The 14,512-nt window shown below is 38.3% G+C and overlaps 1 protein-coding gene across 7 annotated transcripts in view; it reads left to right on the top strand.

The window, feature by feature from the left end:
* The window catches only part of ASAH2 (N-acylsphingosine amidohydrolase 2), a 93,515-nt gene that overhangs the window by 20,512 nt on the left and 58,491 nt on the right, over nt 1-14,512 (top strand). For all 7 annotated transcript variants that reach the window (XM_082339453.1, XM_082339452.1, XM_082339455.1 and 4 more), the window contains 2 exons: nt 727-854; nt 1,999-2,076. In XM_082339453.1, coding sequence (XP_082195579.1) covers nt 727-854; nt 1,999-2,076 — 206 coding nt within the window. The remainder of the gene's footprint in view (nt 1-726; nt 855-1,998; nt 2,077-14,512) is intronic.

The raw sequence follows: 14,512 nt of genomic DNA, 5'->3' as shown, positions 1-14,512 counted from the left end.
TCCAGGTAATTATTTTCTCTCATAGAATCCTTGCTAATGTTTTCTTCATTCCTTTGTCCTCATGTTTAGTCTCTCTCTACTTTTTCTCATAAAATTACCACCATCCCCCGCCCCCAAATCCAGGGATCCAACTGGCGAAGGAAGAAATGTCTTTACACCAATGTTTTTCAAAGAGCAAATAACAATCTATGAATGGCTTTATGAAATCAATTTCATAGGTTGTGATAAGCTTTAAAAAAGGAACTAAAAGAGATTGGAAAATAACATAATGCATGACACATAGGGTATAGTTTGTATTGTGAACTTTTGTTTTAGGATACATATCTTGATGTGTATTAAGTTATGATGAAAAATGTATTAATTACTCTATTTCTCAGTCCAAAAAGTTTGAAAAACTCTGCCTTAGAGGGTGTGGGCAGGGGGATGGAGAGTTGTAAGGTCAAGTCTCCCATTTTGGCCATCTGAAATGGCAGACAGTTCCTGACTTGGCAGTCCTGAGACACTCAAGTGGTTCCCTATGCACAGCATTTCTTCATCTCAACCCTGAAGGTCATGTCTGTTACCCCCAGAATGACACCAGCCCTGTGGCTCTCCAGCTTTCATCCCATAGCAGGGACAAGTTGGAGACAAAAGAAATTGTCCACAGGGTTCTTCTATTTATATCAACTAAGTCCTAATGCACACCAGGATTTCTAACTTTACAACTTTTTTTTTTTTAACCTATAGAGCATTGAGATAGCACATACAAATATGAAACCAGGCAAAATCTTTATCAATAAAGGGAATGTGGATGGTGCACAGATCAATCGAAGCCCTTCTTCTTACCTTCGGAATCCACAGTCAGAGAGAGCAAGGTGAGGGTGCAATTATCGAGATAAAATCATGTGTTTCCTTTAGGAACCAGCAACAAAATCTAAGAACAGGGTTGTTACTTGATGGGTATGGTGAGATCCTGAAAGGGTATTAAAGCTGAAATAATTTAAAAACATGCTGATAATCTAAGACAAGCAGAAATAAAAAGAGAATGCAGGAGCACAGACCAGCCTATGCACACGTCTTCCCCCTTTGCTGGATGTGGGAGTCAGATGTGAATGTTTGAAGGACTCTGGGCTTTCAAAGAAGGCACAACTGTGGTCTCAGCTTTGTCACTTCCTAGTTGTGTAACCTTTAGAGATCCACTTAAATCTTAATTTAGGGGTTCTCTGCATCTCATCTGGAAAATAGAAAAATGTGCATAACATATATTTGTTCGACTAATGAATAACTCTTTTTATTACATTATTCAGAAGAAATTATTTTAGTTCAGGAGAATGTAGTATGAGAGAAGAGATAAAAGAATAAAGCAATTGGTGTGAAGAGCAAGACATAAAACTGGCATAACTGAATGGGACAACTAAGGAAGACCATTATTTTTTAATTTTTTATGTGATGAACGAGGTTTGTGACAGAAGAGAAGTACTTGGCTACTATGGCAGGGTAAAATAATATCGCAGTTCAACCTGACCACTTGACATTTCATATTTGTCTCTATATTTTTTAAAAGATTTCAAAGGAGTTGATTTTTAGAAAATATAATCTGATTTCCCTTGAAAGGACATAAAAGAACCCTTTAAATTGTAGGTCAGGAATGCTTTTGATTTTGCACATTCCCTGCTATTTTTAAGAGATTTCACTAAAATTTAATATGAGTAGATATTTCAAAGACAAATCCTTTTTTTAAGAAATAATATATGCTATATAATATTGCATATTTTACATAAAAATGTATATTTCATCTCCAGTTAGCTGACCTAATGCCCCTTTGCTCACAGTTGCAAATGATTTCTTTAGCTGAGAAATGAGATCCTGGATGCAGTTTGTAGAACCTACAGAGTGTCCGGGAGCCTTGCTTACTGAGAGTCATTTTGGTTTTGGTTTTTGCGTCAGCTTCTGCTCTGTCATACATGAGGGCCAGGCTCTAACCTAGAACTCACTGAGTTTCTCTGTTTTGCTGACTAGGTATTCTTCAAATACAGACAAGGAAATGGTACTCTTGAAAATGGTAGATTTGAACGGAGACGACCTGGGTCTTATCAGGTACTCTATTTACTTTAAAAAGAAAAAATTTCTGTTTGAATGATTTTCCTTAATTACAGGGGAGAAAAAGAGACCAGAATAGTGACAGCAGAGGCTGAGAATCAGCTGAGTGGTTGAGTCATATCTGGGGTCCAGCCATGGGCCCTCAGGCAACGTTCTCAGCATCCCACGGCTTAGTTCCTCACCTGTAAAACAGGGCTAATAAAAGGATTATGTGAATGAGGGATCTGGGTGAAGAAGTTTAGCATAGCGTCTGACATATGATAGGTTCAGTAAATGCTAGTGGTTATTACTGTATCAAGCTCTCATATGGTGGTGGACGATGATCTCTTGGAAATGAGAAAACAATCTGACCAACCAGCAAGTGATTATGGGTTTGAGGTTATTTACCTAAAAGGATTAAGTCTAATGTAGGACAGTGCCAGTTAGTGATGAAAGCAGAACCGAGACCACCTAACGGAAGCAGATGAGGCAAAATTACAGCTTGGCACAGATTTTAGCTCCATTTTATACGTAAGAAAACACATGAATTTTGTTTTCTTTGACAAGAAGGCATTTGCATTCATATGTGATTTTGGTTGCTGCGATTGAACTGACTGAGGAATTGTCTGGGTGGGTAACAGTCCCAGACACCTTGACCCGTGGACTTCCAAATTGACACAGAAATGCCCTAAGGAAGCAGATGATAGCGTGTAGGTGCAAGAGTCAAATGGCTTGTGTTCATTCTGGGCTCTCATTCTTAGTGGCTGTGTGATTTTGGTCAAGTTACTTAACTGCTGCATCTCAGTTTTCTTACTCTAAAATTGAGGGATAAAATGAGTCCTTAAATATTGATAATAACTGTTCTTAAAGGTGGTAGGAGTCTGCCGGGGGATTATAAAATATCTGAGTGAAAGTTTCTATGTGAATAAAATTAAGTAAATTGAAAGTAATACGAGGTGAAGAAAAACATTGAAGACTGACCCACAGTTCAGATACTAGGGTTGGTCCTACAACTGGGTAGAGAACAGCATGGTGGTAAGGAGTTTGGGTTTTAGCATTTAGGTTTTAGATATAGGTTTTAGGACTTGGATTCAAGCCCCAGCTCTGCCCCTTACTAGCCCTGTGGCCTGGGGAAGGTAATTTATCTACTTGCACCTCAAGTATTTTGTTTGAAAATGGGAATAATGATACCTCATGGGATTGTTTGAAGATTAAATGAGATAGCGCATACAAAACTCTAGTTCTATGCCTGGCATAAAAAGAGTTTAATAATTTTAGCTACAAGGTAAGTAGTAGAATAACATTCTACCTCTTTTAAAAATGCCATTATTGGCATCTCAGAGTGCTTGAAATTCTTAGCATTGGTGTTACTTCTTTGGGGTTAAAGTGAGGTCACTAAAAATTCCCTGATAAAATAACTTTATTATGTGGGTTGATATAATAGGACTCATTCTTTGATTACAGTTAATTCATCTACTGATTAGTTGCCACCTAGCATTTAACTCAATAGACTTTCTAAATGTCAGGCATGCAACTGTGTGCTTGGGGTATATTATTATGAATAAAGCATAGTCCCTATCTTAGTTTTATAGGCTAGTGGGGTGATCTGGGCAGGAGACAGAGACAGACAGACAAGTAATCATAACATAGTCAGATGGCCATCAGTGCTGTCACCTGGGCATAAATAAATGCTGTGGGGATTTGGAGGAGGTAGCACTGAGCTCTACCTGGGAGCATAGTGGAAGGCTTCAAAAAGGAAATGACACTGAACTGGACCTGAAGGAGCCATGGGATTTCTCATGGAGACATGAAAAAACTGCATTGTGAGGCCAGATTATGGGCTTAGGTCAAGGGGTGACTGAGAGATGAATCTAGAAAGGTAACCTAGCTCTCGATTTTGGAGCACTTTAATGGGGAATTTGGTTAGGAGACAGGATAAGGACATGTATGTATGACTAGTTAGAGAATTCCCAATTTGTTAGGAGAAGAAAGTGCCTTTTCCCTTATAGTTTCTACTTAACTCTTGGCTGAATGACTGAGACCATTCACGATTCCCTTTTTTAAAATTTTATTTTATTTTAAAATTTGTTTTTAACTTTATTGGATTATAGCTGATTTACAATGTTGTGTTAGTTTCAGGTGTACAGCAAAGTGATTCTGTTGTACATATACATATATTCATTCTTTTATTTTTTATTTTTTTAACATCTTTATTGGAGTATAATTGCCTTACAATGGTGTGTTAGTTTCTGCTGTATAACAAAGTGAATCAGCTATACATATACATATATCCCCATATCTCTTCCCTCTTGCGTCTCCCTCCCTCCCTCCCACTCTCCCTATCCCACCCCTCTAGGTGGTCACAGAGCACCGAGCTGATCTTCCTGTGCTACGGGGCTGCTTCCCACTAGCTATCTATTTTACATTTGGTAGTGTATATATGTCCATGCCACTCTCTCACTTTGATTTAGTTTCTGAATCATTGAAGAATGCCAAGAGGACACTCAAAATGTTATTTTTGGGACCAGATTCCCTTTGTTTCCTTGCATATAACTATATAACATATCTGGAAGTCCCAGGGTCAACTATCAAGGTTATAACAATGCTTTTCCATCTGCTGTGCTTAACAGCCTGCAATAACTTTCTGTTGTTTCTATAGCCGCCGTATATTATCCTTGATGAAATTGCCCCTGCAATTGCCTCTTGTTGCATAGGGATAATTGCTCTTTGAATACATTAAAAATGATCCAAAACATTAAGTCAAATCTGGGCTGCTAAGTAACTCAGCCACCATATGTAGGTACCTGCTGTTAGGCAGGATTCCAAGGTATGAGGAGTTTAGAAACAGAGAACCTCAGATTTGCAGAGCATGAAGATCATCAAAGTTTAAACTTCAGCTGAGGCCTAGAAAGGTGATGCGACCTGCCCACTGTCACAGCCAAGACTATTCTCTTCACCCTGAAAACCATGTTGAAGTTCATAATTTATTCCTTGCTACTTGCATTGTTGTTTTCATTTCTTCATTCAACAAGTCTGCACCAGGCACCTACTATGTGCCAGGCAGTGCTTTCCAGTCCTTGGAATGACGCATTTCCAGTAAATGGTCATAAAGTCAGGAGTCAGATACCTGTGTCTATGCTCCTTGAGCAAATCCTTTAAAATCTCTGAGACTCAGTTTCCACATTTCTCAAATGTAGATGTAACATCTCTCCACATAGAGATTATTATGCATTCTTTCATTTATTAAATATTGTGGAAGATGTGTGTCATGAACTGAACTAGTACTATACAGATACACTGAGAAAAAAATTGGTGTCCTAGTTGTGGTTCTTATAGAACTTATAGTCTACCGGTGGAGACAAAAGGTAATCATATAGTCATACAAATGCATGTATAATTATAATTGGGTTAACTGCTAAGAAAGGAAGGTATGAAGAGCTATCTTAAAGGGACTTGACCTGGTCAGGGAGATTGGGAAAGGCTTCCCTGAGGAAGAGACAATGGAACTGAAAACCAAAGGAAGGGTAAGAATTAACTGGCAAAATGGGGGGGGGGGGTAAAAAAGAACATTTAACACAGATGGGAAAACATGTGCAAAAGTCCTGTGGCCTGTTTGAGGTGCTGATAGGTCTGTGTGGCTGGAGTGCGAGGACAGTGGGACAGGGTGTTGTGAATTAAATTCAGAGGTAGAGATTAGATGCCATGATAAAGATTTGGGTCTCTAAACAAAGGGGAATAGAAAATCACTGAAGTGTTTTCACCTGGGGTTGGGAGTTGAGGGCTCTTGAAGGGTTAGGAAGAGTAGTGACTTGAGGGATGAAAGAATTATGTGCATGAAACTATTCCATAATCCATCAAGTCCTCTACAGTTGTGAGGCCAACATTTGCCTCAGTTGATCTGTCTATAAGGAACATATTTCTTTTTGACTGATACTACTGTATGCAAAAACAGTAAATGATTTTTCTCCAGACGTGGAGAACACGTTTGGGATGTTCTGAATTAAAATATAAGCTGTGTGGCGGTCACAAAATTCACTTTGGGAGATTCTGGAAGGCACCTCAAAGAAGGCGTCTGTGGAGTGGAGTTCTGGGAGATCCTGATGTAGTAAGATGCTACGGAACGAAGAAACGATGAAGGGAGAAAACAAAACAGGTTTCAAGTATCTGTACCAAAAGACAAATCACAGGGGTGGGCAGATAATCTGAATGGCGGCTCTGGGTGGTGGACAGCCCCTTCTCACCCAGTCTCCTTACTGCGGGCGGCTCTGGGCCTGGCAGCTGGGAACATTGACTCATTTCCTCAAGTGTGGTGCAGCGGGACAGGCTCTGTCTCACTTCTCTTCCCTTCTCCTATCTTCTCCCGTCTGCCAAGTTTCCTTTCTCAAGTTTGTAGGAGTGGCATGGACCCTCCTTTTTTTTTTTTTCCTCACCTCATTACCCCTTTAGGAGTCAGTATGGCACGGCTTCTATTCGTCAGAGCTGTAAGGAAGGTCTGAGCAGGTTTTTGAATGATTTCTCTATTGTCTTCTGTTTTACACATTGTAAATCTTTTTATTTTTACAGAAAGGGGTTATCCTTTCAAGGCACATTTTCAGAAGACAACAAGGGGCAGTGATTTGTGCAACCTATTTGAATAATTTATGTACACACTTAGAAAAACCCAATTTATTAAACTAATTCATTCGAATGATACTTATGGAACTCCGTTTGAGGGGGGTGTGTGTGTATAAATCTTCTCTATGATTTCTGACTATGACTTCCTGAATTATAATTTCTAACTGTTTATTCTCTATGGCTCTCTATTCTCCCCCCTACATTCTCTCCTCAGTGTACTTAACCCCACGCCGAGAGCAAATGTGGAAACCTCAGTGACTGTCTTCCACCAGCCATTCTTGACCTCTTCTCTTTTCTCCATCTCATCATCATGTCTTTATAAATACCTTCTCCATTAGCCTTCGCTCTGGTTTGTGAAGCCCCACTCTGTTCCTACATCCTGAATTTCTCTTTCCTATTCTGCCTCTTCTATGTTGTTGTGAAGCTTGACGCTGTCTTTTTGTTCCAACTTTCCTACCAGCTTATTTGTGCTCTCCCTTTTCAGGGAAGTGTAGGCCTTGGTTATGTAGTGAGTTTTCATTCTGTGTCTAATCCATCCCCATGTAAAGTGAAGGTGCTTAATAAGGGCTTTCTGATGATGAGGGTGATGACAGTTGACAGATAGCAGAGATTAATCATACTTGTTAATTTAAATTGTCCCAAGTTTAGAAACCAAAGCTGTAAAAGCCAGCTGTCATTAACTGGCAGAAGACGTTGGACTTACTTTCCAAAGTCAACCATGGTTAATATTCAGGTACATTTTCTTCTGCCCATTTTCCTATGTGGAATGTATGATAAGAAATAAACATGACTAAAAGGTCATTCTTTCAAGGTAGATGCTCTCTTGCTTTCATATACTATGGGTACTAGAAGCTTTAAAATACTATGAAAAATATTAACAATGTTATCTCCATGTATCTCAAGTGTTTTTTATTTGTTTTTGTAGTGATTCTCTTTATACCTAATAATAATTTTTTTGCCTCAAAAATCTATGTATTTTCAGTTAATATAGCTAACTCAGCTCTCTGTAGGTTAGAATATGCCATATATATTTTTTCTATCATTTTCTTTCAACTTTTATTTGTTCTTACATTTTAGAGGTGTCTGTTATGAATATCATATAGCTTTATTTATTTGTTTTTTACTCTTACAATCTTCATCTTTTAATGAGTGAATTTAGTTTATTTTTATGAATTATGATTATTATATATCTGGACTTGTCTATATCTCTTCACTTTGCTATTTATCTCACTTTTTCAGTGCTTTTTATTCTTTTTGGGATTGATAGACTAAAAAAACTCTTTAAATGGAAAATTATAGTTTCCAAAGATGGTGGCAACAATAGCTCTTATCTTATGTATTCTATACAAAATGACCTTGCCAGTCCCCTTCAAGAGTGGAGATTTTTCCAGCCCTTGAAACTTGGCTAGCCCCGGGACCACTTTGATCAATAAAAGATGAGAGAAGTGACACTATGCCAGGGCTGGCAAAGTTGTTTTTTAATAGACTTTATTCTTTAGAGCAGTTTTAGATTCACAGCAAAATTAAAGTACAGAGATTTCCCATATACACTTGCCCCCAAACATGCACAGACGCTCATTATTAACACCTCCCACCAGAGCGGTACATTTGTTACCATCCATGAACCTACGTTGACAGGTCATTTTCACCCAGAGTCCATAATTTACATTAGAGTTCACTCTTGTTGTTGTACAGTGGTTTTTAAAAAATCCTCCTTTTGTTCATGTATTTCCTAAAATTTCTAAGGTGAACAAAAATAAAAATTTAAAATCATCTGGTAATCCTGGGCCTCAATAACTTCTAATATTTTGTTATATAGCCTTTCAGACCTTTACCTAATCATGTTTTTTTTTTTTAGTTTTTGAAAATGACACTTTATTGTATATACAATTTGGCAACTTTTTCATTTAGAATTACCTTATGAATATCTTTCAGTGCTACGTAGTATTTTTTATTTTTATTTTATTATTACTTTTTAACATCTTTATTGGAGTATAATTGCTTTACAATGGTGTGTTAGTTTCTGCTTTATAAAAAAGTGAATCAGCTATACATATACATATATCCCCATATCTCTTCCATCTTGCGTCTCCATCCCTATCCCACCCCTCTAGGTGGTCACAAAGCACCGAGCTGATCTCCCTGTGCCATGCAGCTGCTTCCCACTAGCTATCTATTTTACATTTGGTAGTATATATAAGTCCATACCACTCTCTCACTTCGTCCCAGCTTACCCTTTCCCCTCCCCGTGTCCTCAAGTCCATTCTCTACGTCTGCGTCTTTATTCCTGTCCTGCCCCTAGGTTCTTCAGAACAATTTTTTTTTAGATTCCATATATATGTGTTAGCATACGGTATTTGTTTTTCTCCTTCTGACTTCACTCTGTATGACAGACTCTAGGTCCATCCACCTCACTACAAATAACTCAATTTCGTTTCTTTTTATGGCTGAGTATAGACATTTCTCCAACGAAGATATACAGGTTGCCAACAAACACATGAAGGAATGCTCAACATCATTAATCATCAGGGAAATGCAAATCAAAACTACAATGAGGTATCACCTCACACTGGTCAGAATGGCCATCATCAAAAAATCTACAAACAGTAAATGCTGGAGAGGGTGTGGAGAAGAGGGAACCCTCTTGCACTGTTGGTGGGAATGTAAATTGATACAGCCACTGTGGAGAACAGTATGGAGGTTCCTTAAAAAACTAAAAACAGAACTACTATACGACCCAGCAATCCCACTACTGTGCATATACCGTGAGAAAACTATAATTCATAAAGAGTCATGTACCAAAATGTTCATTGCAGGTCTATTTACAATAGCCAGGGCATGGAAGCAACCTAAGTATCCATTGACAGATGAATGGATAAAGAAGATGTGGCACATATATACAGGGGAATATTACTCAGACATAAAAAGAAACATAGTATTTTTAAAATCACCATTTTAAAATTGTTGTATAGTATTCCATTATATGTATGATAATGTACCAAACAAATCACCAATCATTTGACATTTCAGTTTATAGCTTTTTTCTATCATAAAGTGCACTGTGGTAAGCATTCATGAACAGATATATTGTATCTATTGCCAATGATTTCCCTAAGCTGAATTCCTAGAAGTGGGGTTGCTGCGCCAATAGAGGAATATTTATTATTACAACTTTTCTCATAAATTGCCAAATGGTCCTCTGGAAAACTTGCTGGTTTACACTGCTTCTACCCAAGCATGAATGGAGCATTGTTTCCTGTGCTCTTGCCAATTTTGGTATTTTCATGCTTTACAAATGTTGTTAAGTAATAGATGCAAAAAAGCCAAATCACTCTTGTTTTCCTTTCAATTTCTTCAGTTCCTGGGTAGTTAGGCTGAATTTAAAAAAATATTCTTATTGGCTACTTCTTGTTTTACTTTTGTTGATTGCTTAATCATACTATTTAGGATGCAACAATTTTGATTGCAGTAACTTAATGAACTTAATGGAATCCACCCAAACCAGATATCTCTCCAGTAACATTATTGCGAGGGTATTTTGGTTATTTTGGGTTTTTTTCATCCAGGACTTTTGAAGATAACAAAATGAGTAGTTGAGAATGGACATCACTTCTCTTGAGCAGAGAGGGTAGAAAGATTCTCCAGGATGCTGGCCACCAAGTTCACCTGTAACTTTAGAAGGGGTCCTCTCGCTACAGCTCATTGTTCTTCTCTAATCTGAGCAGTCTGGTCTGGAGTCATTGTTTCTGCTTGTTTCAAATTCAGGTTGCCCTTTGGGTAAAATTCCGGGCCTAATAACCCTTACAATATAACACGATGAAACACCCTTTGCTTTCCTTTTCCCAGTAGTCTGTAGTGGGGAGGCCAGGAGGATGGTAAGGCAGGTGAACAAGTGGTGTGTTAATTCGGTGTGTGTTAAGAGGTGTCCATTAATGCCAGGGGATGCAATAGACCATGAATTTCCAGTGGCTTAACACATTAAAGATTTTACTGTGCACATTTCCCACTCATGAAAAGTCTAATCAAAATTGGGTGGTCCTTTTTCACATATGTTATTGGCCAGATTCACATGCCCCACCCTGCCAGAGGGACTGGGAAAGAGAGGACACGGTGGTATTTTGTAAGCCCTCAAGTCTCTGCCACAAGAGGGCAGCGTTTCCTCATTTAATTATTTAAAGCTCATATTACATGGGGTGAATATACGTGTGTTGAATACACACATGCACACACATCATATATTTTAATATTGTGTTTACCTTATGAAACACACGTATACACAGGGCTTTGGATATCTTTTTCCCTTTTAGTCATCATCAGCACCAGCGGCAGCAGTATCAAAATCAGCATCAACATCATCAAAGTGATGATTTATTCCATTCTTAGCACAAACCAGTCTTTGTGCTAAACACTTCAGATGTTTCTGTCCCGTTAATTGTCAAATGCCATGAGGTAGCTAATACTATTATCATTATGTTACAGATATGAATACTGAGTTTCAAATAGGTTAAGTAACTTGCGTCTGGTACCAGAGCTCTTAGCCACTAAGACATATGGCCTCTATAATAGTTTCTTAGGGTTTCCATAACAAAGCACTACAGAGTGGCTGGCTTAAAACAGCAGAAATTTATTCTCTCACAGGTCGAGAGGCCAGAAGTCTGAAATCAGGGTGTTGGCAGGCTTGGTTCCTTCTGGATGCTCTGAGGGAGAATCAGTTCCACGCCTTCCTCTTAGCTTCCGGTGGCTGCCAGCGATCCTTGGCTTGTAGATACATCACTCCGATCTCTGTCTTCATTTTCACATTGCCTACGTCTCTATCTCTGGGTGTCTCTCTGTCCCTTTCCTCTTGTTATGAGGACACTAGTCACTGGATTTTAGACCTAACCTAAGCCAGTATCATTTCACTTGATCTTTACCTTGTTTACACTCTAAAGACTATATGTCTAAATAAGGTCCCATTCTGAGGTTCTGGTAGATGTGAATTTTGGGGGGGACACTATTGAATCCACTACATCATCTTCTCTTGTATTTGTCCAAAGGGCTCCCATGTTATTACACATCTTCATGAACACTACCTTTGAATGGAGGTACAATATTCTCTCCCCCTATTGGTGGGCACTTAGGTTGGAGATGGCCACACCTAGCACATAGGACTTGGTGCACAGCACACAAAGGCGCTCCTTTCTCTGGGCTGACTAAGGTGCCTCGCTCGGGGAGCTGAGAGGGGGCTGGATTTCAGCCTCCACTTACCCCTTTGCCAGTCACCTTTGTGCAGAGCATGACCTCCATAAGAACAGGACGGCTCAGGTCTGAGAGAATGGAACCTGGGACGGGTTGTTATTGTTTTAGAATATTTAAGAAGCTCAATTCTGCATTTGGCTTTTCTGCTTCAGAATAGGAAGTACACAACGTCTGAATTGAAAGAGACACTAGAAAATGTCTCAGTGACACAGGAGAGAATAATTATACTATTCTGTATTAATTTGCTCTTTATTGATTCACAAAGCATCGTTGAAATCTATTTGTCAGTCTTAGGAAACAGGGATCTAGAAATTTTAACTAACTTTGCTCCTTATAATGATAAGATCTCAAATCTCTTGACTTTCCTCAGCACCTTCACTGCATCATGCTGACTCAAGTAGAGCCCTGCCCTAGCTGTGACATAATCATTATTTTAAAAAGTTTATTATCAAAGACATAGTCATCCTTTTATGTCTATATTCTAACTTCTTTTGAAACTACCTAAACCTTTCTTCCTCTCTCTTGAACTTTGCTTTGATGAATACTTTTTGACCAGATAAAATAAACTGTAAGTAAGCATTCTTAAATTAAAATGACCACTTTTCTGCCTATCTTTATAAATATTCATCTCTTACCAAAGTACTTTGGTTGCTGTGACAAACCTGATATTTTTATAGCATATATTTTAAAGGGCAGAGGAGGAAAAACAGTATCTTCTTATTCTGAAATACAAATAGCTTTTTTAAATACTTTTTTTTCAGTTTTGTAAAGAAAAAATTCAATTAATTTTCTATGGCCTAAAATAAATGAAAATAAATAAATAAGAATTCAAGCCTATAGTCTAATTATAGACCAAAATTCGTAGCATTTGCTTTCTCCCAGATATTATTGTGGTTCCTTGATGGTAGAGAACACACCTGATTCCTCTCTATATTTCTTGGGGTTTAACATAAGGCCAACCACACACTTGGTAACTAATACATTCATATTGATTGAATGAATGGAGCAACCGCCATCTCTCCTTGCCCTCATCCATTCTGCTCTGGTCACGCTGACTATCCAGTCTCTGAACACACTGCACTCGTTCCCGTCTCCATACCTTTGCTACGAATGTCTTTTCTACAGTCATCCCCTTGCCAAGTTCCTACTCATCTTTTTTTTTTTTTTTTAATAGATCTTTATTGGGGTATAATTGCTTCACAATACTGTGTTAGTTTCTGCTGTACAACAAAGTGAAACAGCCATATGTATACATATATCCCCATGTCCCCTCCCTCTTGACTTACTCATCTTTTGAGACCCAGCTCAAATGTCACATCGTCTGTGAAGCATTTTTCAAGGGTGAGATGATGCCTGATGCATCTCTATGTCCCCAGTGTCCGGCACAGAGTCAGAGTTAACTAAATGTATATTGAATGAGCGATTGAATGAACAGAAGGGACAGAGCCTGCATCCCATAGCAGGTAAGAACATGGGCTTATGGTCTGACAAACCTGGATTCATAGTCCTGCTTCTTGACTTACAACTCTGTGACCTTGGTCATGTTACTTCATCAGTCTGAGCCTTTGTTTCCTTGGTTTGAAATGAGGATAAGGAAAGCATCTGACTCAAAGGGTTCTTGTGAGAATAAAATGAGAACCTATGTATAAAGTTTTTCACCCAATAAGTACTAAATGATAGTCTAACGTTGATAGAATTGTTCTGTGGGTTTCCTTTGATTGCACTGGAGAGGTTGCATCTGGCTGACCTCAGTGTGACCATGTTGGAAGTATTTTGGTTGGAGAGCTTTGGAACTGTCATGGCCACCACCTCATTTTCCTTCCAAACTAAATGGAATAAAACTACAAAAAAGCAGATTTCAACTGACTGGAAAATACTAGTTGACTAGAATATCCCTTGGCACTTGAGTCTTAGGAGAAAGAGAAAAACCACAAAAAAGAAATGAATATAAGGGTTTTAAAACATATAGAAACCTTGCAAGTAACTTCTAGGGAATGACCTTAGAACTGCCTTCAATCCAAACTTCTGTACCTTTGCACAGTGGCAAATACACACCTTGGGGGCTGCATGCAGCCTATAGACTGGTGATTTGGTCTAACACTATTAAAAGAAAAAATTGAAATGGATGAAGGCAGTCAAAAAGTACTACAAACTTCCACTTATGAGCACTAGGGATATAATGTACAACATGATAAATATAATCAGTACAGCTATATATTATATATGAAAGCTCTTGAGTAAACCTTAAGAGTTCTTATCACAAAAATTTTTTTCTTACTTTAATTTTGTATCTGTATGAGACGACGGATGTGCACTAAACGTATTGTGATAATCATTTCATGATGTACGTAAGTCAAATCACGCTGTACACCTTAAACTTACACAGTGCTGTATGTCAGTTATCTCAATGAAATTGGAAGGAAAAATTTTTCAATGGATGTCAGCATAACAAAAAACAATTACGGAAAATTCCAAATATATGCCAGTTTAGAGTGATTAGTCTAATGAATCTCCATGGAACAATTATCCAGCTTCAATAATTAGCAATCTTCTGCCATTCTGTTTCATCCCTCCTCTCCTTTTTGTTTGTTTGTTTTGCTAG

This window comes from Balaenoptera borealis (genome assembly GCF_965194805.1).
Source record: "Balaenoptera borealis genome assembly, chromosome: 10".
NCBI classification, from domain to species: Eukaryota; Metazoa; Chordata; class Mammalia; order Artiodactyla; family Balaenopteridae; genus Balaenoptera; species Balaenoptera borealis.
The sequence above is the reverse complement of the archived record's forward strand: the minus strand, read 5'-3'. Positions and strand labels throughout refer to the sequence as shown.